At 50.7% G+C, this 27,769-nt stretch overlaps 2 protein-coding genes across 4 annotated transcripts in view; one reads left to right on the plus strand and one right to left on the minus strand.

The window, feature by feature from the left end:
- Positions 1-8,336, minus strand: part of Sqstm1 (sequestosome 1) — a 12,376-nt gene extending 4,040 nt beyond the window's left edge. For both annotated transcript variants that reach the window (XM_076856537.1, XM_076856538.1), the window contains exons 1-5: positions 8,108-8,336; positions 5,584-5,679; positions 4,894-5,123; positions 4,654-4,795; positions 3,790-3,870 (exon numbers count right to left, since the gene is read on the minus strand). In XM_076856537.1, coding sequence (XP_076712652.1) covers positions 3,790-3,870; positions 4,654-4,795; positions 4,894-5,123; positions 5,584-5,679; positions 8,108-8,312 — 754 coding nt within the window. In that variant the 5' untranslated portion in view covers positions 8,313-8,336. The remainder of the gene's footprint in view (positions 1-3,789; positions 3,871-4,653; positions 4,796-4,893; positions 5,124-5,583; positions 5,680-8,107) is intronic.
- Positions 8,337-17,257: 8,921 nt separating this feature from the next.
- On the plus strand, positions 17,258-27,516 carry Mgat4b (alpha-1,3-mannosyl-glycoprotein 4-beta-N-acetylglucosaminyltransferase B). 2 transcript variants are annotated; one of them, XM_076856543.2, is made up of 15 exons: positions 17,258-17,644; positions 22,875-23,060; positions 23,149-23,289; positions 23,380-23,513; positions 23,937-23,983; positions 24,293-24,406; positions 24,646-24,721; positions 24,888-25,002; positions 25,340-25,470; positions 25,641-25,748; positions 25,836-26,029; positions 26,455-26,533; positions 26,614-26,701; positions 26,824-26,936; positions 27,035-27,516. In XM_076856543.2, the coding sequence occupies exons 1-15, from the start codon at positions 17,548-17,550 to the stop codon at positions 27,056-27,058; spliced, it is 1,647 nt and encodes a 548-aa protein (XP_076712658.1). In that variant the 5' UTR covers positions 17,258-17,547; the 3' UTR covers positions 27,059-27,516. The 2 variants fall into 2 exon arrangements, with proteins under 2 accessions (XP_076712658.1, XP_076712659.1); XM_076856544.2 differs by lacking the exon at positions 27,035-27,516 and having other exon boundaries at positions 26,808-26,930.
- Positions 27,517-27,769: the final 253 nt, after the last annotated feature.

The following is a 27,769-nucleotide window of genomic DNA, read 5'->3' on the forward strand; positions in this document are numbered from 1 at the left end:
AAATGTGCAGCCTATGAGGCTGGACAGGCTGCTCTCTGGGAAGGGACACAGCTCCTACAAAAAAACAACCTTCTCCTTTCTCCTTCATCCTGGAAGTGCCCTTTCTCTCTCTCCTTCCTATATGCCCCTGCTTTCTTTCTTTTTCCCTTTTTTTTTTTTTTTTTGCAGGACCAGGGAATTGAACACAGGGGCACTTTACTACTGAGCTACATCCTCAGCTCTTCTTATATTTTTATTTTAAGACAGGGTCTTGCTAAAGCTGAGTCTGGTCTTGAACTTGCCTACCTCAGCCTCAGCCTCCCAAATTGCTGGAATTACAGGAGTGTGCCATGACACTGGCCGATCATTTTATGAGTATGGAATTCCAGGTTGAAAATCATTTTAGCTCAACATTTGAAACTCACTGGTTGTTCTACTGACTTCATGCTGTGCTCTTTCTATTCCCAAGCTTTTGGAGTTTTAGAAGCCTTTCTGTTCCCAGGGCTCTAGTAAGTTTTGATGTGGGACTTGCCTCCAGAGTCAATAGAATTACAAGCATGTGCCACCAAGCCCAGCTTGCTTTATACCTTTTTGCATGACTTCTCCTTACTGTTACTTTAGAAGAATTTGCAGAAAGATTGGGCTGGGGGTGTATAGCTCACTGGTCCAGGACTTTTCTAGCATATGCAAGGCCCTGGGTTCAATCCCCAGTACCACAAAGAAAAAAAAAAGTATTTTTTTTTTTCATTCCAACTTTTCATTATGAAAAAAGATTCAGACAAACAGAAAAGTTGAAAGAATAGTACAAAGAACACTTATAATTTCCATCTTTTTTAAATGGGTGAAGGATGCATATCTCCTATGAAAGGATCAGAGGAATTATAGAATTAGGGGTTCCACAACTGGATAATGAAACCCTGAGATTTCATTCATTATAAGAATGTTCCAAGGCCGGGCATGGTGGCACACATCTGTAATCTGGGAGGCTGAGACAGAAGAATCGCGAGTTCAAAACCAGCCTCGGCAACAGCAAGGCACTAAGCAACTCAGTGAGACCCTGTCTTAAATAAAATACAAGATAGGGGTGGGGAGGTGGCTCAGTGCTTGAGTGCCCCTGAATTCAATCCCCTGGTATCAAAAAAAAGAATGTTCCATAGTCTGTGGCCTGCTGCCCCCAAAACCTGTATGTGCATTTATGATGAGAAAGGGCCCTGCTGCTTTGTATTCCAGATGTCAATGACTTCTGAGCCAGGAGCACTACTGGCCTTAATGCTATTCTCATTCAGTTGGCTCTCATGGACCTGCCAAAGGCAGGCTTTGCTCTTCACCTGAAGTCACCAACTCACTGCACACACACATTGCCTTCTGGAAGGTCACTGCTAACTCCTTCCCCTTTGGGGGCCTCTGCTCTGGGAACTGTTCCTTCAAGATGGTTAACACGTGAGTGGCCTACATTTAGTTCCTCATAGACAAAGGAAAGGAAAATACTCATGACTTCAATATCCAAGTCCAAGCTGTTCCTTAAATGGCTCACCTCGACTAAAAATACCCAGTCATATTTTCTGGAAACTGTCCTTGGTTTGTAGAGTTCTAGGCTCCTCCCTAGGTAGGAAAAAGCCTATTCCATTCACTTCAAAGACCTGCAAAGATCTTTATTCTACTTCCAAAATATCTCTGAGCACTTTCAAAAATTACTCCCAAAGGTGCTAAGTGGGGAATCGAATTGAGTCCATCAGCATAGATAGATCTCAGTGGGTCCCAGAGTGACCCAGGAAGCCTCCAAAATACAGAGATCCCAACCCCACCAAGACCTACTTAAACAAGAAGGGTAAGGGCCAGGCGATTGGAACTATTTCAAATAGTTCCAATCTAGACTTGGTTTTGTAACTTCCTTCAATGGCTTTTTATTCTGTTTAAGGACTTTGTTTTTCAAAATAATTTTATTAGGGCTTCAGGTGATGCTCAGTGATAAAGTGTTTGCAAGGCTCTGGGTTTAAAAAATTTCTTGCAGCACTCAGGACCAAACCCCACTCATACATGCTAAATAAGTGCTCTACACCAGGGCTACATCCCCAGACCTTTTTATTTTAAAGATGGGGCCTAATGAAGTTGCCCAAGCTAGGCTCAAACCTGTGATCTGCCTGCCTCTTTCTCTCAAATAGCTGAGATTATATTACTAATACTTTTAATAGTTTCTACCCACCAAGATTTATATCCCAAAAAAAACCTCTATTGGTGATTTTGATTCTCACCGTGGCTTGAGAACCAATGCTGATTTACTTATCTTCCTGAGAAGCTGTCCACAGTCCCTAAAAGCCATTTTATGGATGAACATCCTTCAAACCTTAACTAACATCTTTCAAACCATGACAATGGCCTAAGTGAGTGGCAGACAGGATCTGCACTTATCTCCCAATTACAACCTGATTACTGCTCTACTATGTCCTCCCCTTTGGAAGCCTTAAGAATACCAATTCTAGGGCTGAGGGTATAGCTCAGCAATAGTGTGCTTATCTAGCATGTGTTTGGGTTCCATCCCTAGCATCACAAAAAAGAAAGTTCTAGCTGAGCATGGTGGTGTACACCTGTAATCCCAGCAACTCAGGAGTGTAAGGCAGGAGGATCCCAAGTTTGAGGCCAGCTTAGTCAACTTAGCAAGACATTGTCTCAAAATAATAAATAAAAAGAGCTGGAGATGTAGTTCAGTGGTAGAACACTCCTGGGTTCAATCCCTAGAACTGGAGAAAAAACAGAATGGCCTTAGGTTAGAGGAGATCTCAGTAGCAGCCATAGAATGAAGTGGCTGGTGGGAACTGGGTACCCCTTAATCAGCATTCTTTCAGACTTTGGACAGGCTCCAGGTGCAATGATGAGTTCTCTCTTCATTTGCAATCCTGGATCCATCAGAATCTGAAAATAGAAGTTGCCTGCCTTAGCCAATTCTCTTTGTTACAAAGCTTAGCCCCATAACACCTACCTCCTGGCTCTAAAGGGATGTGGCAGATACTTCCGAAAGACTCAAGAGATATTCCATGGGAGCCCATGCCTAGGGTCAGGTCACAGCACCCTTGGAAGGGCACACTGCATTCACCTACCCCACCTACTAGTCTGTGCCCAGAAGTACCAGAACCTAGTGTCAACAAGAGGACCTAACTCCGTTATCTCCTTTTCCCCCATACCAGCACTCAGGTAGCACCCAGGAAACGGTTGGGGTTTGCAAACAAAAAGGAAGCAAACATAAAAAAAGCATCTCAACTAAGTACTACTCAAATCCTCAGATCCAAATGCCAAAACTCAGCTTACAGAAAATTCAGATATTTGTTGGCCCGACAGACAGAAGTTGAAAGCCAGCCCACCTCCATATCAGGATTATCCTATTGAAATAGTCACTAATTCCACTTCACTTGGAAAGATCAAGAATTTGTCAGGGGGCTGGGGATGTGGCTCAAGCGGTAGCGCGCTCGCCTGGCATGCGTGCGGCCCGGGTTCGATTCTCAGCACCACATATAAAACAATGATGTTGTGTCTGCCGAAAACTAAAAAATATTAAAAAATTCTCTCTCTCTCTCTCTCTCTCTCTCTCTCTCTCTCTCTCTCTCTAAAAAAAAGAAATTAAAAAAAAAGAATTTGTCAGGGTATTTGACCTTGAGATACCCAGGGTACAAAGGTTGATGTGAGGTTACAAAACCATGCCAATAGATTGCCCATTCCTCTGTAGCATGTCTGGTGAAAGTTGAACAAAGGCCACGTGCACACTGAGTCACCAAACCACTCAGCTGATCTTCAAGAGGAACAAGGAAGCTCACTTACCCAGAGGGCTGAGGGCAGCTGCCACGCTCTCCCCTACATTCTTGAGGAAATTCACACTGGGATCCTCCGATGGACCAGAAGCTTTTGTTTTTACAAACAAAAATATCTTTAGTCAATACTTTTGATACCCTTACAGTCCCAGCACCTTCATGACAAGGTCCCTATCATCCCAGGTAGTCTCCATCCTGGACAACTTGTCCCAGCAGCCCACACTTGGCACTTTTCTTCCTCCCACTCTGTGCTCCTCATGCCTACATGGGCCACGTCCTGGGCCTCTCTGTCCTCTCTGACCCTGGTGTTCCATAACCCTGCAGGATATTGACCAGGTCTTAGATATGCCACTTAAAATCAAACAAACATTCCCAGAGGATGAGATGAATCCAAGGACATAGTTAAAAAATCAGAATGAAACCAGAATCCCAAATTTTAGAATACAAAACTATTTCTAAGTTTTTAACTTTGTGATTGTGTTTTGTTTTGCAGTACTGACTTTCCTGACAGCTACCACAAAAGATAGAAGTACACCTCAGAGATCGGGGGCTGGGAGGGCCTCCCTACCTATACCTCAAGGGCATCTCAGGAGGGCAGCCTGGTGAGGCAGGAAGGAACATGGAGGTGAAATTAGTGGCCTTGGGCACTTAGGCACCTAGGTTTTCCCATTTGTCAAATGGAAATGATACTCCATTTCTACAAGACTCTTAGGATTAAATGACATTTGAGCCACCACTGTGGGCATAGCAGGAATTCAGGACAAGGGGAAGACTTGGCTAAGGGTCCTGCAGCTCTGCTGGCCCTTCCACAGTGCACATGGGCTGCCTGGCTACTCTCCTACCATTCAAAAGCCAGTTCAGACACCAGGCTCACCTGATTCTGCCGTGGGGTGGGGGCGGGTATCTCCCGCTCGAGGAGGACGTGGGCTCCAGTTTCCTGGTGGACCCATCTCCCAGCCTGGCCACCCGAAATGCCCATGTTTCAACTTCCGGAGCCAACGGCTATGAGAGAAGCCCTGGGGAGGAGTAAGCAAAGGGATATTGTAGTGAGGGTCCAGGGTCACAGGCTCCTATCACCCTGAACTTACCCTAGGGCTACAGAGGGCCTGCTTACCTCAGAATGATGCCCAAAGGGGCTGGGGAACACGAGTTTGCTATGCTCCCTGTGCATGCCCTTCCCCTCACAGACACCACATAGGTCATAGTCTGGGCACACACTGCACTTATAGCGAGTTCCCACGACAGGCCCATTACAACCATCACAGATCACATTGGGGTGCACCATGCTACGGGGTGCCTCCTGAGCACATGGGGCACGGTGGTCTCGCCGGCACTCCTTCTTCTCTGCAGGGAGAGGAGAGAGAGAGCAGTTAAGTGAGGCCTCCCTGAAGGCCTCCCCTTCCATTGTTACTATAGGGCTGTCAAAGTCAGCAAGGTTCCAATCCTGCTGAGTCTACTCAGAATTCAGGTCTTCAGGTGACAGCAATAGAGCAACCTAAGAACCTACTAGGAGCTCCCCAAGCCCTGAGCCAATTAACCAGGCACATATAGCCCAGGCAGCAGAAGAGCAGTTGAAAAGCCTTTATCTTTGGCCTTGGTCCTGACCAAAACCCCATGGCATCAGACCCCATTCCCTAGGGAGAACATGGACTCAAAGAGATCAGGTCAGATATAGGGATATATTTACATGTCCCTGTCTTAGACAATCCTCAGTTTCCTACCCCTTGTTTGGAAGAAAGTCAAGCTCTATTTTTACTCAGCAGGAAGCACCTGGTATTGGGCAGTACCCCATATCAGCCTTTACCTTTAATGTAGATTCGGAAGATGTCTTCCTTCACGTAGGACATGGCCATTGTCAGCTCCTCATCACTGGAAAAGGCAACCAAGTCTCCATCCTCATCTAGATTGTTTAAAAGACAGCACCTCAGGGCTGGGGATGTGGCTTAATGGTAAACACTTGCCTAGTATGCCCTGGGTTCAATCCCCAACACCACCAAAAAACAAAAACAAAACCAACACTTGAGCTCCCAGGCTTCTCAACTGGACATAAGTTACTGAAATGTGCTCATGGCAGTGCTGAAGGGTCACTTGTGAGACTCTAAACTTTGAGCCAGGGGAAGCAAAGGCAAGAGACAAGATTGCCCATTCTCTCTGCCACTACCTAGACAGTTAAATGCTCTAGCCTAGAACCTGGACACAGCTACATGCAGAAGGCAGAGCACATGTACACAGAAACAGCAGCAACAGCTATCTGCCTGCCATTCAGCCTCTAGGCCAGCTGATCCTTCAGAAAGATGCCCCTTCAGTCCACACCTAACCAGGCCCAGGCCCATCTTCAATTGTGGGAGATCCCTCATGCCCTGCTCTTGAAAGTCCTTTCTCCAAGGCCTTGGGCTTTAGGAGTAAAAGAGATTACCCCATCTGCCTGCATCCCCCCTGAACAAAGCTTTAAAAAAAAAAAAAAGTATTGTTATATGGTAAGTACTTTTATGATGCTCAAATGATTTTAAAGCATCATCATGCAGGCCAAACCACACAATATATCTGAAGGCTGGGGTGGGCATGGAGATACACACCAGCTACTAAAGAAGCTGGAGCAGGAGGATTACTCGAGCCCAGGAGTTCAAGACCAGACTATGCAACATACTAAGACCCTATCTAAAACACAACCACCAAAAAAGACTAGGTTTACATCTGTACGCTGAGCCAGGCCTATAAGTCCCAGACAACAATTATCTACCCTGAGAACAGGGGCAGCCCCAAAAGATGGAAACAACCCAAGTGCCAACCAACTAAAAATCAAATACACAAAATGTGGCATATCAACACAATGGGATATTATCCTATAACTGTGGAACTGTTTTGGAGGGGAGGGGTGGGAGGTGCTAGGGATTGAACTCAGGGACACTTTACCCCTGAGCTAAATCCCCAGCCCTTTTTTTCATTTCTATGAGTCAGGTCCTAGTTACTGAGGCTGGCCTTGAACTTGAGTATCCTCTTGCCTCAGCCTCCCAAGATGCTGGAATTACAGGAGTGGGCCACAGCCCTGGCTCAGTGAACACATTTTGCTTAAGTGAAAGATACCTTTGCAAGACTCCATTTTAAGACTTCATTTATATAAAATGTCCAGAGCAGGGAAATGAATAACGTAATTTAGTGGTTGCCTGGGGCTGGGAAAGCTGGGATGATGAGGGATGACAAATGAATAAGATGGAGTTTATTGGGGCTAGGGCTCAGTGATAGCGCACTTGCCTGTGCCTGGCATGTGTGAGGCACTGGGTTTGATTCTCAGCGCCGCATATAAATAAAATAAAGGTCTATCAACAACTAAATAAATAAATATATGGAGTTATAAGGTGATGAGGTTTCTAATACTGATTTTGATGATGGCTCTACAAACCTAAATCCTAAAAAAAAAAAAAAAAAAAAAATCCTCATAGAACCATATGCTCTAAATGGGTGAGTTATATGGTATGTAAGTTATAACTCAATAAATTATCACACAGAAAAAAAATTTTTTTCAAGAACAGAAAGAGCCTGGCAAGTACAGCCCTTCTGAGGGAGGTTCCAGCACTGACCCCACCCAGGGGCGGGCCTTGGCCTGCCTCTTCCAGCCACAACAACATTCCCTAACCCCACCTCCCCGCAGCCATCGACCACGCACAGCAAAAAAACTTGAGTTTTGGGGGGGTGTCTCAAGAACGTTTTGATCGCCTCCCTCTCTCCACAGCCTGTATCAAACCTGGCCACGGGCGTTATACGATCTGTCCCCGATCTCTCTCTCCCATCGTCATGCTGGTGCCCGCCAAGCAGGAGCCCACAGGAACAGGCCGCACTACCCTGACTCCTTCGCACCCACACCCTTGTTTACCCTCAGCCCTTCCTCCACGTCTGCTCTACCAGGGTTCTTCCGGGGTATTATCTGAACCCACCACCTGGCGTTAGCAGGACCAGACTAGGCAGCGAGACGTCAGTGTAACCTGAGTGTCTGCCTGACCACCCTGTCCCCACGGGGAGCCAGAGAGGACGCCCCGGCGCGTCCTTGCCAAGATCTGCAAAATCATGGCGGGGGGATGGGTGACACCTTGCGCCCCCAGGCCTTAAAGCCCCGCCGGGAGAACCTGACCGCACCTAGGCTCAGAAAGGGTCGGCACCAAGCCTTGGTTACCAGACTGACACCCGAGGCCCAACTGGCGATCCACGCAGGCCACCGCCCACTCAATGAGTGGCCAAGGCAGTCCTCCGCCACGGCCCAGTACGCATCCACGAGAAGGAAGGAGGCAGCCACCCCGACCCTCACCAGCGTCACCGCCCCCTGGCCCGCTCACCGCGGTAGTGCGCCTGGAAGCCGCCCGGACGCAGAGCGGGGAACAGGGCGGCGACCCGGCTCAGTAGCCGCTCGCAGGGCCCTGGGCCGGCAGCGGCCTCGGCTTCCGCCTCAGGCTCAGGGCTGAAACAGAAGCTGAAGCGGCGGATCTCGCGCGCTGCTTCTTCCTTGCCCAAAAGGTAGGCCTTCACGGTGAGCGACGCCATTACCGCAGATCTAACAGCAGGAACACAGCTGGATTGCGACCGCCGCCGTCGGCGTGCGTCTTTTATAGAAAACGCGGGCGGTCACGCCCCTCTCGACCTCCTGGGGGTGGAGCCTCTATGCGTCTGACTCCGCCCCCCTCAGTCTCGGCCGCTGCGCGTGAGCCGCCCTGCCAGGGCCCCTGAGCTCCCTCGCTTGTCTTCTGCCACCCCCTCCGGATCTCCCAGGCCCACTCATTGCCATCCCCCTCTCTTCACTACCCCAAATGTATGGGGGACCCCAAGAGTCCTTCCCCGGTGTCTATACCTGGGTGAAGAGATTGGCTAGGATCCTGTCCCATGCCTCTCCCAGGCCTGGGCCTGGCAGTGACTCAGCAATGTAGTCCCCAGGCCAAAGGGGATGCCCAGGGCAGAGGGTAGGAGGACATAAGCAGGCTGGATACCAGAAGGCTCATGAGCAGCACCATGGGCACAGCACAGCTGGCTCCTAGTGTGCTCTCCCCACACTCTAGTGTTGGGTGTCTAGGGAGGCAGTTCACTGCACAGCCCACACCATCCCCCATGACCATCCCCTAAATGGGTTAAGGGACAGACCCTCAATTCAGGAGCACCAGAGAAGTTCCTAGGTTAATAATAGGTTTGAGAGGTACTTTGGGGTAAATGTTGGTGAACCCCCCCACCCACCACTGAAAGGGCAGAAAGAGCTTCCTGGAGCATCAGTGATCACCAGCTGTTCACTATAGCCCAGACTCCTCAGATTCCCACTTGTGAGCACTGGGTTCAACCAGCAAGTGTGGGCTCTCGGGCAGCCAATAGCCCTCTAGCTTTGAACCAGGAAAGCTGTTTTATGTGACCAGTTTGCAAGGCCTGGAGAAGGCGGGGTGGGGTTGGAAGGGTGTAGGCAGAAAAGGAATGGCACCCTAGGAAGTCTCCAGAGTCCTGTGAGTGGGAGGTCAGACCTGCTGGGTCAAACTCATACTCTTTTAGCATTGGGTTTGTGGGACCAGAAAAAATTCCAGAATTGGGGAAACCCAAAGACCAAAGGAAGGCTAGTCTGGTGTGAAGGTGATTTACCTGTGGGAATACAACTGGGACTTAGTCATGTTTTACTGCTCCTGCCTAGAGGGATCCATAGTGGGCAAGAATTTGCACCCATGTCAAAGAAGCCTTGTAGAAAGGATGGTCCCTTGGGCTGGGGATGTGGCTCAAGCGGTAACGCACTCACCTGGCATGCATGGGGCGCTGGGTTCGATTCTCAGCACCACATAAAAATTTTAAAAATAAAGAAGTGTCCACGAAAACTAAAAAATAAATATTAAAAAATTCTCTCTCTCTTAAAAAAAAAAAAAAAAAAAGGATGGTCCCTTTTCAGGCCTTTCTTGCATCCAGCTGTGGGTCTCTTAGCCTGCTATGACCACTACCCTGCAGACAGGATCAGGGGACAGGGAGGGGGAACCTGAGCTGAGGCTGAGGCCTGAAGACAGATGCCTGCCAACCATGACTCAGCAGTCTAGAAGCCTAACAGCCTCAAAATCTCAGGCAGGCCAGGCTTCCTGCCCCAGCCCCTAACTTGAGCCCCTCAATCTGAGTGGGTAGGGTACACCAGGAAAGCCCTCTGGCTCCATGGAGCCTAGCTTTCAGGAAGGGCTCAAGAGGTCTTCTGTCAGAAGAAGCAGAGTGACTGGACTTCTTTTTTTTCTTTGGGACTGCAGTGTGATTTCAAGGAGGGATGTCTCGAGAGGTTCAGGGAGAAGGGTGTCTGGAAATGGGGTCCTGGGAACTGGCCTAGAGACCCCTGGCCCCTTAGGAACCCCTCAGCTCAGGCCCTTTCCAGCATGCCCTGCTGCTTAGAACATCCCCCACCCACCCCTCTCCCCTGGACTCCAGCAGCCAAAAGATAAACAAGGAATCGCCTGGGGAACCCCCTGGCAGGGGCCCTCTCTGCCTGCCCTGCGGTCAGGTGGCCTTTCTTCGGGATGAGTCAGTGTCCCATGACCACCGTCATAACAGGGGGATCCCCGGCTTCTGCCACTCATCTCAATGACAGTAGGCAGGGGTGAAAAAAGGGACCCAGAACCTGGGGGGTCTTTGGAAGACCTCTGAAGAAGATGAGTTCTCAGTGACCAAGGCTTGCCCCAGACAATCAAATGCAAATGCGATCCGACTGACGTCTCATGTATTTTCCATTCACAGGACGGGATGCAGGAACCCCCCACCCCAATCTCCTCTGTGTCCTCTAGCCCCTAGAACATGGCATGGGCATCTATGAAAGGAGGAAAGGGAGAAGCCTGGCACACAGGTCAGGCAACATGCTATTGACCTGTGTTGCTGCTACCACGTTTTACCGGTGACGAGTGTTGATAACACCAGAGAAGCACTCTGAGGCAAGGTTAGAGTGGGAAATAGAAGCTTTATTAAAGGACAACAGAAAAGACTTCTCCGGGAGGAAGAAGGGAACCCAAGAGGTAGAACCCGTGGAATGCGAATGCATTCCCCTTTTTATAGCTAAGGTCTTCATCTGGTTCCCACCCCACCATTCCTGTCCTTTGTTCTGTTATCTTTCAGTGCTGAAATGTAAGTGGGAAGGCCCGAAGGGTGGGGTACAGGTGGGCCAAAGAAGTAATCTGGGCAGGAAGGACTTTGGGTCAGCATCTTCAAGTTTGCTGGGAGCTGTTTCATTAACATTTCTTTGGGATGGGCTCTGGGCCTTGGGGACATTAACATTCCAAGAGTTGTTCTGCTTTTCCTGGACTTCATTCTCAACATGGCCTTCATTTTGGATTTTACTCGATATTAGACCCGATTTACCTAACTACACTGACTACCTGTCTTTAAATCTGGCTTAATTGCCATCTTTGTCCAGGTAAACAGCCTCATCTTTCTTCATCTTTTATGCCAGGAAATGTTCTGAATAATCTACATAAGTTAATTCACCTGCTCCCAAGAGGTGACACCATGTGATTAGTTCTGGCCAAGGGCCTGAAAAAAAAACCCTTCAGGCCACAGCATTTATTTATTTGTCAGTGTCAAGGCTTCTAGAGCTTCTTTCTCTTTGCAAGGGAAGCCTGCAAAGTTCAGGTAGCTATTCCTGTAACCTGGGCAGCAAAGCCCCCCAGGGGACCCTTGATGGATAGACAACTTTGAGAAGTATAGTTTTACTCAAACCCAGAAATTTGGGGTTGTTGCAGCAGCATAAGCAGGCCTATCCTACCTGATCATTACTCTCATTTTACTTCCAGGCAAATGGGAACAGAAAAAATCAAATAACTTGTCCCAGGCCACACATCCAGGAAGTGGTGAAGACAGGATTATGAACCCAGGCAGGGTGTCTGCCTAGTCCACTCTCCTGACCTCAAGTAAACACAGTTTTCAAAACTATCCAGAGGCCACCTGAGATAGGAATTTAGGATTAGGAGAGAAAAGTATGGAATCTTAAAGGAAGTACCCTCAAGCCATTGAAATGGAGAATCAAACCATGCAAAACCACAGTAATAAACCTTGGCAGAGCCCTTGTAAAATGAGGGAAATATGCAAGCCCAAGAAATCTGGCTTGAAATTGTGTAGCTCCACCCTGGATCCACCTCCTGTCCAGCCCTTCTATAAATATTGGACCCTCCAGCCCAAGTCAGGGCTGCTTCTCCCTCTTGAGACATCCCACATATTCTCTCTCTCTCTCTCTCTCTCTCTCTCTCTCTCTCTCTCATTTTTTTAAATTTTATTTATTTTACTTTATTTATTTATAGTGGGGCTGAGAATCGAACCCAGTGCCTCACACATGCTAGGCAAGCGCACTACCACTGGGCACAGCCACAGCTCCTCACGTTTTCTCTTGAATGTGCATCTAACTTCCTAAATGATCCTCTGTTTATGTCTTTGTCTGTCTTGTAATGAAACTGTTTTCCAGCTAAGAACCCTGCTGGTCCTGAGTTGACTGGACTCCTTTGCTTTGCTTTGCCTTCTGGGAACTCCTCAGACCCTTCATCTGAGACACCTCTGCTCTCCTTCTCTTCAAGTCCAACTCCTCACCCTTTGCCCTATTCCAGAACATCCTTTTCCTAGGTATCTGTGTCAGAGAGAAAAACTTTTCCTGTATGTTCTTATGTTCAGTACTGGTACTCTGTGAATTAAACTAACAAAAGATAGACTCAAAAAAGAACAAAAAAAATTTTTTTAATATTTAAAAAAAAATAGTTGCAGTTGGACATAATACCTTTATTTTATTTATTTATTTTTATGTGGTTCTGAGGATCGAACCCAGGGCCTCGCACAAGCTAGGCAAGCACTCTACCACTGAGCCACAACCCCAGCCTCAGATTTTTTTTATTTATATGCTAGGCAGTTAGAACTTGGGGGCTCATATACCTGTCAACATAATAGAGGAAGAAAAAAATAGACATTTGCCAGCAAACAAATAACTTTTAGGGAAAAATAATATAATTTGTGACCTGTTTTGTGAGAATGTCTATTTGGGTGTGGTGCAAGACTTCTCCAGTGATAAGAGTCTAAGAGTCAATCTTTTCTTGGTTTGCTCCCTGGGAGTCAATTACAAGTGAGTTTTTTTATGAGATTATCTTTAGGCACATGAAGGAGTTTAGTTAAAAGGCTATTCCCGAATGTCTTCAGCTCAAATACATTTTATGCCACAGTGGTGTTTTCTGGACCCTTTTACCCTCAAGAGCCCCTTACTGGTCCCCCTCTTATTCTTTCCACCCCGCTCTCCTTTCCTGCACAAATGACCATTACAAAATGTAAATACAACCCCAACCTCCACTCCTCTTTCTGCCTTAGAATTCAGGCACAATTTTGAGGGTTAAAGCCCAAATTCCCAGCAAGGTTTATGAGGGCCTATCACTGCTTGCCCTTGTCATCCCAGGGCCTCTCTCACTGAGTTTTACAGGGGACAGGCGGCTCCTTTAACAGAGTCATTTGCATATGATGATAACTATGCTAAGGCCACACCTCCTCTCCCCTGGGTTTTACCATTACCCTACTTCCCAAGGGAGAACCTGTGTTCTTCTAGCATGGTAAACTTGCCCCATCTTAAGCTTTCTGAGCCTCATGGATCTTGCCTTTCCAGCATTTGGCAAGGAGGCTGGAGATTGGGATCTGGCCAGGCAGTGACCAGGTCAATGTCAGAGCACATGTGCCTTTCTCACATTTTCTTTTTCGTGTGTGTGTGTGTGTGTGTGTGTGTGTGTGTGTGTGTGTGTTTTGTTGGGGATTGAATCCAGAGTGCTCCACCAGTAAGCTACATCCCCTTTTATTTTTTATTCTGAGACAGGGTCTTGATAAGTTGCTGAGGCTGTCCTTGAACTCACAATCCTCCTGTTTCAGCCTCCCAAATTGCTGGAATTACAGGCATGTGCCACGTGTCTGGCTGTGTATTTGTATTTCCAGTGATCTATGCATATCTGGTGTATTGTGGATATTCAGAACATTTGTCTTGAATGAATAAAGGAAAGGCATCTAATGAAATGGGCATGATGATGAGATAATTTAAGGCAAGACTTCCAAACTTTTATGACAGTCTACACCACCTGTATCAACTGCAGAAGATGAAGGACCCCTGCTTAAAATCATGTTTTCAAATGCATTGCATTCATATGTGTGTGTGTGTGTGTGTGTGTGTGTGTGTATGTGTGTGTGTCATGTCCAAATATATACACAAGTTCATAATATAGAAATATCTTGTCTAGGTGCAATGGCACACACCTGTAATCTCAGGCACTGTGGAGGATGAGATATAAGAATCACAAGTTAGACCAGCCTCAGCAATTTAATAAAACCCTCAGTAACTTGGCAAGACATTGTCTCAAAATAAAAAGTAAAAAGGGCTGGGGATGTAAGTCAGTAGGTACAGTGCCCCTGAATTCAATCCTTAGTAAAAAAAAAAAAAATATATATATATATATATATATATATATATATATATATATATGTGTGATTCTTTAGTAATTTATTAAGTTGTAAGATCTAGAGGCTGAACTAATATGTAAAAAAAACAGAAATATGAAGTTAACTACTATGAATGTAACAATTATTTTTAAGTAACTGACAATAGATGAAAATTCCTGTGATTTCTATCATGAGGGTCAAGGAATTGGTAATTCTGCTAACTCTGCTGCTTCCATTCATAATTGAAGGACATATCAAATTTCAGTTAAAGGTTGGTGAAACAATAGATGGGGCCTACTTGGTAGTGCAAACCTTTAATCCCAGTAACTCGGGAGGCTGAGACAGAAAGATGGCAAGCCCAAGGCCAGCCTAGGCAATTTAATGAGATCCTGTCTCAAAATAAAAAGGACGGGGGTTGGGGGGTGTAACTCAGTGATAGAACATCCCTACTATTGCAGAGAGGGGGAAAGAGAAAAAATATAGATTTTTTTTTTTTTTTTTCCCAGCTTAGCTCCTGGACCTTCGCAGTTACTTGGTCCCGAGACCACATGTTAAGAAGGTTAAGAGCTGTCCCAGAAAATGTCCAGAAAGACAAAGTGGGCTGAGGGCTGGCACGTAATCTCAACACAAAAGGGCATTTTCACTGTGGGAAGCAAGAAGAACAAATAAAGAACAAAGAAAGGCCCACAGCTGGGGTTTGGAAAGAAAGCAGACTTTTCTGTGCCAATGTGGCTCCATCTTCCCTCCTGGGTCAGGACTAGAGTTGCTTCTCAGGCACCAGGAGCTGAACCCTTGGGTGAAGGAGTGCCCCAATCCACTCCACAGGGTGACAGACAGAGCCAGGAAGTGCCTGGAGGGAGTTTGGGTGGCAGACAGGCCCAGATTAATTAATTACTGCAAGGGCACAGAAAGCAATGGAAAACGGGAAAGGAGCCAGGCAACGGCTGCCCTGTTTCAAAAGGAGAAGGCTGGGGGTGGGTGGGGGCTATAGTGAGGGTTCTGCTTAAGGCAGCCCAGCACTGGCACATCAGGCTCTCTTCCCACCCCATGAACCATTTCTGACAGAGGCCCTGCACTCCTCAGACATCATGGCAGAAGCTTGACCCCTTCTTGGGCTTTCCTCATTCCTGTTCCCCCTGCTTCAAAGACACTATGTGGAGTGTGTGTGGGGGGGTCAAATTTAGTTATTGATAATCCATCCCCTTCACTTTCACTGGTTTAATAATTTGAATATTTTTCCTTAGATTGACTCAATTTTAAACTTAAGAATACATTTTTATTTTTTGCAGTGCTGGGGATGGAACTCAGAACCTTGAACAAGCTAGGCAAATGCTCTACCACTGAGCTACAGCCTCATCCTCATACTTTTTTGGGGGGAGGGGGGTATCAGGGATTGAACCCAGGGGCACTTAACCACTGAGCCACATCCCAGCCCTATTTTGTATTTTATTTAAAGACAGGGTCACACAGAGTTGCTTAGGGTCTTGTTAAATTTCTGAGGCTGACTTTGAACTCTCAATCTTCCTGCCTCAGCTTCCCAAACTGCTGGCTGGCTCCACACCTGGCTCCAGTACTTTTTTTTTTTTTTTTAATCTGAGTTTTTATATAACAACTCAAATGAAAACTCCTTATCTTTTGCTACAAATAGAAGGTGCTTGTGAAAACACAGGAATATAAAACAGGGCAGTTTCCTCCAGAAGACTGGATTTTAGCTCCTAAAGTTCATCAGTATAGAGTGGTTGGAGAAAAGCATAGAGCCCTGGCCTCAGCCACTGACTCTGCTCATCTCTGCTTTTAGCATGAATAACTATGCAGGGTCAAAGGCCCAGGCCCCACCATCACCCACCCACCCACCCCTTCCCCACTCCCAGCTCTGGGCTTTCACCCTGCCCACCAGATGGGGGCGGGGGGGGGGGGGGGGGCTGGCTGAGGAAAACAGACCTCCAGCTCACACCCAACCTAAACCCACTGCCTTCAGACTTCCCCACTGGGAGCCAGATGTCCTTCTAGCCAATACTCAAACTCTCAAGAAACGGTGATGAACCAACAATAAAAATTAATTAAAAAAAAAAGAAATGGTGATGAGACTCACACATGTACATCCATGAGCTCAGTGGTAGAGTTCTTGCCTAGCACACCTCTGAGGCAATGGGTTCTGTTCCCAGCAGCACTGCAAACAAAACAAAAACACCCAAATGCATGCTCAGAGCCTGAACAGGGCCAGTCCTTTTATTATATGTCTCCTTCCTGGTTCCATAGAGGGCTGGAGAAAGTTTCTAATTAATCCAGGAATGAAAGTGTAAACAGCCAGTAATAAAGTTCTAGGTGATCCTTGTACGGTTAGGTGTAGATACCCCGCATCACGCTGCGGTCCTGCCTGCTGCTCTAAACTGCGGACTAAGCCTCCCTCCTGCCCACGCCATGCTTGGCACCCAGGAAGCTACACCCACATACCCACCGGCTCTCTGACTCCTGAAAACGGCCCATTGTCTTTTTTACACAGCAGGAGCGCCTCCCCCGGTCTCCAGCACGCCTAGCCTTTCTCAGAGTAGAGAAAGGTCCTGGCAAGCGTAGTGTCGGTGGGCGTCGAAGAAGGTAGTGTCCATTCCAAGCTGTGCCTCCCAGCTGGAGACAGCGCCAGTTCCAGAGCCATACCAGTCACCTCCTATCATCCAGACCTTCTCAAACACAGAGAAGGGCCTTAAGGTCCCAGAGAAATTGGAAGTGAAGTCCGGGTCTGGGTCTGGGAAATTCATTATGGGGATGTTACCAAAAGGAGACTTGGGATCGCCTCCACCGCCAGGCCCTGCTGCACCGCGACTGACCGCGCCGCGATGCCCTAGCCTCGACTTAACTTTAGGGCAGAGCCCTGGGCGGCCCGAAGCCCCGGACGCCCGAGCCCCTGCATGGGCTACTGTCCGGAGCCGGCCAGCGGGCATCCTGAGCTCTGATCTCCCACCCCGCCCCCTCGCGGTGAGAGTGGCGGCAGCGGGTGATGCGGCCCCTTTAAATCCGGGCCGCCCCGCCCTTCGCTGTCGACTCCGCGGCTGCCCCGGATCCAGGCCGGGCCGCGGCACTCGCCGCCCAGTCCAGCCCAGCCCGGCCCGGCCCTGCCGCCGAGCCGAGGCCCCCAGTGTCCCGCGCACCGGAGGAGCAGCCAGAGCCGTCCCCGGCCGGGGCCCCATCCCAGCCCGCCCGCAGCCCGCCCGGCCCCGGGCCCCCAGCCCTTCCTCGCCCCGGGGCCGGGGCCCCCGCCGCCTCCCGCCCCTGCGCCCCTGCGCCCCGGCCCCGGTCCCCCGGGCCATGCGGCCTCGGCCCCGCTGGCGCCCGCCGCGCACCCGAGATGAGGCTCCGCAATGGCACCTTCCTGACGCTGCTGCTCTTCTGTCTGTGCGCCTTCCTCTCGCTTTCCTGGTACGCGGCGCTCAGCGGCCAGAAAGGTGAGCCCCCATCCCCCGCGGCCGCCTGGGCTCGGCCCGCGCCCGTCCCCACACCTGGATGCACCTGGACGTCGGTGGCGGGAGAGGGGTCCGGTCAGAGGCCGCGTGAGGCGGCTAGAATTGGCCACAGGCGCCCCTGTCCTGGCCGGCCGGGAGGACGCCCCTCCCAGGCTCGCCCCCACTTGTTTGCTGCTGGAATAACCAAATTCTCCTCTGGCCTGGGCTGGGCCAAGAGGCGGATCGGTGATCTGTCCGGTGTGTAGCCCTCGGGACTGGCCTCTGCGGGCAGTTATCCCCATGCCTAGGGATATTACTCCCGTTGGTCAGTTGAGGACCCATGGAGTTATCCCAGAGGGGCAGAGACACAAGGTCACAGAGGTGAGGTAACTGTGCCCAGGTAATGTGGGGAGCCTGCTCAAGGCATCTGGACAGGAACAGGCACAGCGTTCTTGAGACAGGTGTGAGGAGGCAGCTAGGCACTACTCTGCACCCCACACCGCCTAGCCACTCCATCCCACTCCCAGCGTTCAGCTCCAGCCCACGGCTGGTGCTGCTTCTGTGCATACTGCTCCCTGGGGCCACCTGCCAACCTTTTCCCTGGCACCGGGGCCCCAGGACTCCTCAGGTACCTACTCCCCAGGAATCCTTTCTGTGTATTCTCACCTGTGCAGAGTGAGTGAAGGGCCTCATGAGTAGCCAGCCCAGCCCTGGCTATCTGATCACTTACTTTGTGTGGTCTCATTGGACCACTCCTACCTCCTGAAACACATCTGAAGCTTGGGCAGGTTGTCTAGTCCACCATTAGAGCCTCTGAACTGAGCACACATAGTGGGAGGCCTCAGCACTAGCCCGAGTCACCTGCTGGAGGATGGGGTGTTTTGGCCTGAGGGGGCTGAGACCCTCAGAGGCCCTTTGTCCCTCCAGCCTGAGCACTGGGGGCACTATGGGAAAAGCTGCTTCCTTCCTGCAGGATCAGGCTAAGGCCAGCCGACTCTCTGCCTCCCTTCTACAAACTACTTCCCTGTTCCCCAACAGCACAGTAATGAGGCTGGAGGAGGAGGCTGGTGAAGGAGCTGGATCCTTCCTTGGGAGTCCAAGTTCCAACTGCCCCCACCAGCTTCTTGCCAGCCCAGCCCAGCCCAACCCAGCCTTTTGCTGTCATTCTGTTTGGGTGGAGGCCAGGGTTGGCCTTGGGGCTCCAAGGCCAAAGATTCACAAATAAGGGACCCTGAGGAGATACCTCTTAAGGCCTGGTACACAGCATGGCAGTATAGAGGCTGTTCAGGTAGAATGTGTTACCAGGGGACGACATAGTCAAGGCACAGTTTCTGTAGGGAGGACGTGTCACCTGAGGAAGGATATTTTGTGCCCTTGGGAGAGTATCCATGAAAACAGACTAGCATGGCAATCTAGGTGGGGCCATGTCTGAAGATCTAGGGCTCATTCAAATCAGATGATGAGCCCTTGTACCTTATCCTCAGCCAGGCCACAGTTCCTGTAAGCCTTCTATAGCAGCCACATGCCCTCAGCCTTGACGTCAGGAGCCACAACCAGGTACCCCACGGGAGGCCTCTTCTGGGAGAGTAGTTAGCTCACCATAGGGAATCAGTCTCCTGGAGGAGTAAGCAGAGTGAGGGGAACAGAGTGTCTCCACCTAGGACCCCTGTGCCTGAGGTGGGCATGCAGGAGGCTGGCACTCTGAGAGTCTGGGAAGAAGGAGAGCCCCCCAGCGAAGAGTGAGGCTGAGATGCAGTGAATTCTATCCCTTGGGAGAATTAAATCCCAAAGCCTGAGGGAATGGAAAGGGAAATGACTGTTTCCATGGGGGCCCAGTAGGGCCCTGTCTTTGGAGGCCTCGAGAGAAGCTAGAAATCTGGCCAATTGTGTGAATGTTTCATCTCATTCTTATAAGCAAACAACTCTGTATAAGCCCACAGTGAAGCCAGACGCAATCAGTCTGAAGCCAGATTAGATCCTGGCTTCCAAGTTGCTGTGGATATAGGGCTCAGGAGAAAGTCCAGTGCTTAGGGGAAAGGCAAAGGAAACCAAATCTGCAGGGAAGGGAGGAGTTGGGCAGGGAGCCAGAGAGGAAGGGGACAGCAGGAGCAAGGGACATCCAGGAAGCCTGTGTCAAGTCCAGGAAGGATTCTTAGACTTTGGCAAGATGGACCCAGGAACAGGGTTTAGGGCCCAGTTTCACATCCGGCCTTGACTATTTTTATAAAGTAGCTCTGTGGCCCTCAACCAAACACCTGCTGAGACCCATCCCTGGGGAGGCAGACCCTTAGGGGGAGACGGAACACTGGGCCTCAGCTACACAGCCCTTCCTAGTGGATAGGCTGTCTCTCTCCCTGGTCCCGGACTTCAGTAATGTTGGACACCCTCTTTGAGTCCCGGAAGGGAGAAAGCCCAGGAGAGGGGTGGATACCTGCCATTCTCCATGTTCCCCTTCCTCCCCTACAGGTTCATAGCAGATCTCTGGCTGGACCTGGCACCTGCCTGTGGCCCTCTGAGCCTGTTTCCTCTTTCCTAAGTATGCAACCCTGGAGCTCTAGCTTGGTTCTGGAATCTATTTCTTCACCTAGGTGGAACATTGTGGGCCCCAGGGTGCCTGATTCCTCTGCCTCCAGGGAAGGAATGAGAACACCTCCAGGCCAATAGTGTACCAATAGCTCTCAATAGTGTGGTCACAGCTTCAGTCCTTGCTTGGGGCCAGCTCTACCTTGCCTTCCTAAAGTGGGAAGTTATGGATGGAAAGAGAAGCCAGAGTCTCTAATTCCCAGGATCCTCTGCCATGCCCTGTTCTGCTCACCCAGAGGGACCACAGGCTCTCACAGGCTTTGCCTCCTCATCACTTGAGTTGCCTCCTCAGCCCACTTACCACCCAGCCCATAAAGATTGTGGGATAATGGAATGGCCTGGCAGAGCCCTGGTATAAGCAGAGCCCATGGGGAAGGTGGTCACAGAGCTTGAATTTCTGGCTTTGACAGGCTAGGACAGAGTGGACCCACCATCATAAAAGCCAGGGTTGAGGGTCAAACCCAAATCTTATGGGCAGAAGCAGGCAAGACAAGGCTAGCAGTGTTCAGGGAAATGACAATAGCTAGCCCTAGCTTGGGTAGGAGCCATTTCCAACAGAAGAGAGACCATGGTAGGGAACAAACTGTAGTCAGGCCTAGGTAGCCAGGATGATTCAGAGAAGCATTGTCCACAATGGCCTGCCTGTCCTGTCCACCTGGGGCAGTCCAATAAGGAACAGAATTTGGTCGATTTAAATAACAGAGAAGTCCAGGGTAGGGGAATTGGGGCTCTAGTTAGAGGTATGTGAACCTTCCCTCCCCCCTCAGAGTGGCCCCACCTCAGGGAGCTATTTTGGATGGAGCCAGTGGCACAAGTTTGCCCCTTAGCTATACTACACAGAGGGAGGCACCTGTTCTACCCAGGCAGCTCTGAACTGCCTCCTTGGCGCTCTGAGAGTCTCAGCACCTCTGATTCTCTCCATTAGCTACTACTACCACTACTGAAAAGAGAAGAGCTGTGAGTGTTGAAGATGGCCAATTCTGCACTCATGGAGTCAGGTTTCTAGGGTAACTGGCTAGGAGCCTCTCAGATTTGGTAACCCAACTCCTTCTCCCTCCCACCCACCACCACCAAGCAAGGTGTGTGGCCTTTAACCCTGGTGAGGCAGGGTGTGGGAAGATTGGGGAACCATCTGCTCTAGTAAGAGGTACCTCCAGGGGGATCTGCTTAGCTTTGTCTTCTCCAATTCCCTCTTCTTGCTCTGGGACTTAGCATTTAAACCTCTGCCTGGTCTGAGGCTGGAGCTGCAGAAGGAGGTATGTCCTTTGCCTTGATCCTGACCTTTGGTGCACAGGGCTGGGTGGGGGGAATGCCATCCTAGGGTACTGAAGGAGCTGTGAACCCACCAGGGATCAAGGAATAGAAGAACTGCTTGAGGTAGGAGGGGAGTTCTGGAAGGATTCTTAAATTTTGAGACCTGGAAACAAGGCCTTGAAGGTTACATGTACTTTCACTAGTCCCATAAGACAAAAGGGGATTCCAGGCAGAAGAAACAGCTGTGCAAAAGCAATAAATGTTAGATGAGGAGGAGGTGTATGTGATGGCAAATAAAGAGGGCAAAAGCCAGACTAACAAAGGCCTTGAATGCACAGTCTGGCAGGAACTGCTGGCACCCAGCCACAGGGGTTGTTTATCATTCTTGCCCACTGGTCCTTGCCAGACCAGTGGAGCCAGGTGCTTGACACCCCAGGAAATCCTCTCTGCTCTCAGGCAGCCCCACCTGTGCTGTTCCCAGCCTATGTATACCCCTAATGCCCAAGCCTAGCTACTGCTAGCTGGGTTCCTATTGGAGGTTCTGATCCGGTTCCCCTGGGTGGCATGCAGACCCTTTGTGGTGGCCCAGGCCACAAGTCTCCAGAGTTGCAGGCATTCAGGGCTTCTGTTCACCCGCTATCCCCTGACTGTTTGAGCAACACTTAGGCTAGTTTCTCAACTTCATCTACTTATCTGAGCAAGCAAGTGGGATGGGAGTGGCTAAAACTGCAGCAGCCACTCCCAGGGTCCTATGTGACACTGAGAATTTAGTGCAGATAACAACCAGGACTGTGAACCGACACCCAGGGTCACAGATCAGTCCTACTGGGAGGATAGGAATAGGAGTTTAGGGAGGCTGGCTATCCCCAGAAGGACTTGGGGATGGCGCTGACTTTGAGCTCAGGTAAGGGTGACAAGAGGGAAGGGGAAGGCTAGAGCTGAGGAACTGCTTGAAGAAGGGCAAAGTCCTTGTATCCTGGATGGGACCTTGGGTGTTCTAATCCCCACAAGGAGCACATGCAAAAGAAGCAGGAGGGGGGCTTTGGGAGCCAATGGGCAGAGAGGATTCAGTCCGAGGCTATTCCATCCCCTGCTTAGCATTCCCTGGCTTGGGACTGGAAGTGATCTAGTGGTGTTCTGACTTTATAGGTCTCCTCAAAGGAGTATGGTGAGAGGGCAAATCCCCCTGCTGGGGGCTTGCCTACCCCAAGCATGAGCATCAGTGTGACTTTACCAGTGACCTTTATGTAAGGCAGACACGAGAAGAGCTATAGATGTGCTATTGTAGATGTGCACAGATGGGTACTCAGCTGTATGCACTAATATGAGCAAGGGACTTACCTGAGCAAGGTAGGCTCCAGGCCGCCCCCTGGTAACTATGCATACGGCCTCACAGGCGATGTAGTGGACGTTTACCAGCGGGAGTTCCTGGCGCTGCGCGACCGATTGCACGCGGCTGAGCAGGAGAGTCTTAAGCGCTCCAAGGAGCTCAACCTGGTGCTGGATGAGATCAAGAGAGCTGTGTCAGAGAGACAGGCGCTGCGAGACGGAGAAGGCAATCGCACCTGGGGCCGCCTAACAGGTGAACTGTGCAGAGGGCAGGATGAGGCACACAGGGACTGACAGATTGCAGGCCCACTGTCTGACCAGTTCCTTTCTGATCCATCCAGAGGACCCCCGACTGAAGCCGTGGAACGTCTCGCACAGGCACGTGCTCCACCTGCCCACAGTCTTCCACCACTTGCCACACCTACTGGCCAAGGAGAGCAGTCTGCAACCAGCAGTGCGCGTGGGCCAGGGCCGCACAGGAGGTAGGAGTGTAGTAGCCTAGCAGAGGCAAGAGGCGGGCAGTGAGGAGTCCCCAGCGTCATGCCCACTGTCACCCCTGTGCGCCCCTACAGTGTCGGTGGTGATGGGCATCCCGAGCGTGCGGCGCGAGGTGCACTCGTACCTGACAGACACGCTGCACTCTCTCATTTCTGAGCTGAGTCCGCAGGAGAAGGAAGACTCTGTCATCGTGGTGCTGATCGCCGAGGCGAGTGGTCTAGGGCGTGGGGGTGAGGAAGGTATAGAGGGAAGACCCAAGATTCAAAATAACCAGAAAAGAAGTAATAAATAAAAGCAGAACAACATCCTGGAGGAAAAAACTACCAGAAGTTTCATTCACAAATTTATCAAAACAAAGTTAAGACAAAAGAAGCATTTTAGCGCCCCCTCGTGGAGATGGCCTGTTATCTGGTTCCATTCACCCCACTCTATGTCAGCCCCCTATGTATCCCAAAGGGCTTTGTCTGAGGTAACTGCGACTCCCAGCCCTGGCCTTACTCGGCCTTCTGGACAAGAGGCTCATTCCCTCCACACGTGGGGACATCTGAAGTCTGCACTCCTGTCCCTCCTTCCTTCTTCCAGGCCATTAGGGGTGGTAACCAGGCTAAGAGGGTGCTTGGTTTTCCCACAGACTGACTCTCAGTATACATCGGCAGTGACAGAGAACATCAAGGCCTTGTGAGTACTGGAAACCCAAGAAAGCTGGTGAAGGGAAGGCCCTTGGGGTGCTGGGCAGACAGGAGCCTGCCTCCCCCACAAGATGGTGCCTTCCGTCTGTGGGGGAAGATGCTTCCCCTGTTGGCTGAGAGGGTGAGTGTGTAGGGGTGTCCAAGCCCCTCTGGAGCCTCAGTGCCTCAGTACACTGGTTGTGGTGGTGTGGAAAGGAGAGGGGATGTCTGCCTGGTGAGCCCTAACAAAGGGTTGGCTCAGAGGCCCCCCAGCCCTGGAGGCTGCACACCCACTGGGCCTTCCTGCCCCTCTCTCCAGGTTCCCCACGGAGATCCATTCCGGGCTCCTGGAGGTCATTTCCCCTTCCCCTCACTTCTACCCTGACTTCTCCCGCCTCCGAGAGTCCTTTGGGGACCCCAAGGAGAGAGTCAGGTACTTGCCCACTTCCCCCCCAACACCTTGGTGGCCCCAACAATCTGTCCACCTGCTTGAGAATCCAGCCTGTTGGTATCTGAGTCCAGAGCACTTGTCACCATGTGTCTGTCCTTGGAGGACTGCTGCATGGGGATGGGGGATGGAGGATGGGTCCCTCCCACTCAGTGGCTTCTCTGGTAGTCACACTGGAAGTGAAGGAGTCTCAGGAGCTGAGACCCCTGCCCTCCAACCCACAGGTGGAGGACCAAACAGAACCTCGATTATTGTTTCCTCATGATGTATGCGCAGTCCAAAGGCATCTACTATGTGCAGGTCAGCCCTGAGAGCCTGTATGCCCCTGCTCTAACCCAGACCTTGATTGGGCCTGGATGCTTAGCCCTGACCTGCCTCATATCCCTTCCTGCTCTGGCTTTGGTTAAACTTGGATGAAGGACCCTGCCCTGCCTGTGTCCATCCTGAGTCCCAAACTTTCATGCAGCTGGAGGATGACATCGTAGCCAAGCCCAACTACCTGAGCACCATGAAGAACTTCGCACTGCAGCAACCCTCAGAGGACTGGATGATCCTGGAGTTCTCCCAGCTGGGCTTCATTGGTATGCCAACCCTTACCCAGTCCCACTGGCCTGTCCACAACCCTTCAATCCTGCCCACCCCTCTGCTGTTAGCTCTTAGCTCCAGTATCATGCTGTCATGCTTGTGAGCCTTTGTCCAGATTGAGGTGTCCTAGAGTGCCTGCTATAGCCCCATCTGCCCTCTGCATGGGGATGTCTGGGTTCACCATCCTGTCTATCCCCTTATGCCCCCACCTGCCAAAAGCTGTTTCACAGATTTGTAGTGGAACTCTTCCAGTGGCTCTCACAGGAATTAAAGAGGGTCAAGCAATGCTATCCATTCTGTACCCATTATTCCCCACCCCAACCCCACCTCCAGGAAAGATGTTCAAGTCATTGGACCTGAGCCTGATTGTGGAGTTCATCCTCATGTTCTACCGGGACAAGCCCATTGACTGGCTTCTAGACCATATTCTCTGGGTGAAGGTCTGCAACCCTGAAAAGGATGCGGTAAGTAGGGGGTGCACAGAGTGAGGAACAGGAGAAGCTGGGCATTCAGCCAATAGCATTTGACTATGTTCTCCTCCACATGTCTGATCATGAGGAGATAGCCCTGCTGGCCAGGCCCGCCCTTGGAGTTGGGCTGAGCTGAACCCTAGGGTGTCGCTCTCCCTTCACAGAAACATTGTGACCGGCAGAAGGCCAACCTTCGGATCCGCTTTAAGCCGTCCCTCTTCCAGCATGTGGGCACTCACTCGTCACTGGCCGGCAAAATCCAGAAACTGAAGGTGAGGTATACCACATGGTCCTGAGGCAGGGATGGGGTTCAGGGTGAAGCTCACTCGTGCTCAACTCACTGTTCCTCTGTGCCACAGGACAAGGATTTTGGAAAGCAGGCCCTAAGAAAGGAGCATGTGAACCCACCCGCCGAGGTGAGCACAAGCCTGAAGACATACCAGCATTTCACCCTGGAGAAGGCCTACCTACGTGAGGATTTCTTCTGGGCGTTCACACCTGCTGCAGGGGACTTCATCCGCTTCCGCTTCTTCCAACCATTACGCCTTGAGCGGTCAGTGTCAACAGCCACAGGGTCACATTGAGGGAGGGGGCAGGGTGCTAACCTCAGCACAAGTTCCTGTGCCTGCATATGACCCCCAGAAAATTGACCTCACTGTTATCTAACCTCACCATGCCTCATTTTTTTTTTATCTGCAAAGTGGGGCTCATAACAGTACCTTACTACCTTGTGAGGACTAGTTTAGTCAGTGCCTCTAGGTGATGGTTGTCACTAGATCATTATCAATGATCATTGTCCCAAGGTAAGGCCCTGGCTGCCTTTTATGGCCCATAGATCGCCTGGGTTGGTATCTACCCCCACCCCCAGCTCTGGGGCCCACCTACTGCACTCCTGCCCAAGCCTGACCTTTTTCTGCTGAATCCTGGGCAGTGTGTCACCCTTTGCAGCAGCTCACCCATTTGTCTGGCCATGTGCAGGTTCTTCTTCCGCAGCGGGAACATTGAGCACCCAGAAGACAAGCTCTTCAACACTTCTGTGGAGGTGCTGCCCTTTGACGTGAGTGTTCCAGGATGTGGGTGGACACTGAGGCTTGACCCTCTCATGGCAACCACTCCAGCCCCTTGATTTGCCCCCAGAATCCCCAGTCAGAGAAGGAGGCCTTGCAGGAGGGCCGCTCAGCCACTCTTCGTTATCCTCGGAGCCCTGATGGCTACCTTCAGATAGGTGAGTAAAGGACAGTGGGGGCTAGGGGGCCATCTGGCTGGGCTGAACATGCAGGCCCTGTTGAGTGTTAGGCTGAGTGTTAGGTTTTGGCATGTTTATTTCTCAGCACTGCCCTCCCCTAGGCTCCTTCTACAAGGGTGTGGCAGAAGGTGAGGTAGACCCTGCCTTTGGACCCCTGGAAGCACTGCGTCTGTCCATTCAGACTGATTCCCCAGTGTGGGTCATTCTGAGTGAGGTAAGCCAGGGCAAGGTGCAGGGAACAGCAGGGAGACCATGACAGAGCCTTGAGCCCTGAGCCCTGAGCCGCACTGACCCTGTGCCCAACTCCTCCAGATCTTCCTGAAAAAAGCCGACTGAGCGAGGGCTTCCGAGGGTGCTCTGTGGCCAGCCCTGAAGCCCATGTGTCCAAGGATGTTGTCATTGCTGCCCCCGGAGGGCCAGGCGCATCCATCCTGTCCAGAGGGTTCTGTGCAAGGCCTGGGGTCCACCGCTGGCCCGGAGGCCCCAGGAGCTGGTGCTGCCCCTGCCCGCCGGCCGCGGGAAGAGGCAGGCGGCCCCCACACTGTGCCTGAGGGCTGGCCCACTGGCTGCCCGCCCGAACTGTTCACACCCGGCCAGCTGGCTTGGGCCAGGCCGTTTTAGAAGAGCTTTTTCTTGGGCGCCCACTGTCTCTGGCGCGAACACTGGAATGCATATACTACTTTATGTGCTGTGTTTTTTATTCTTGGATACATTTGATTTTTTCACGTAAGTCCACATATACTTCTATAAGAGCGTGACTTGTAATAAAGGATTAATGAAGTGTGTGTCTCAAATGTGAATGCTCTGAGTTCTGGCCAGGCAACTCCTGGTCTGCCTCTACACTTGCCCAACCTCCAAGGACCCCATTTGCTGGTGGTCAAAGGAAGCCCTGGTACTCAGAGACCCCACCTGGTACTCAGAGACCCCACCCTGTATGAGCTGCAGTGATGGAGTTGATCTCTCAGGGCTGGGCCAAGGGCCCAGTCTTCTGCTGATACATGTCCAGAGTTTCTGCAGCCACTGCTCAATAGGACCTTGCTCAATTCC

Source organism: Callospermophilus lateralis, chromosome 5 (assembly GCF_048772815.1).
Source record: "Callospermophilus lateralis isolate mCalLat2 chromosome 5, mCalLat2.hap1, whole genome shotgun sequence".
NCBI lineage: Eukaryota > Metazoa > Chordata > Mammalia > Rodentia > Sciuridae > Callospermophilus > Callospermophilus lateralis.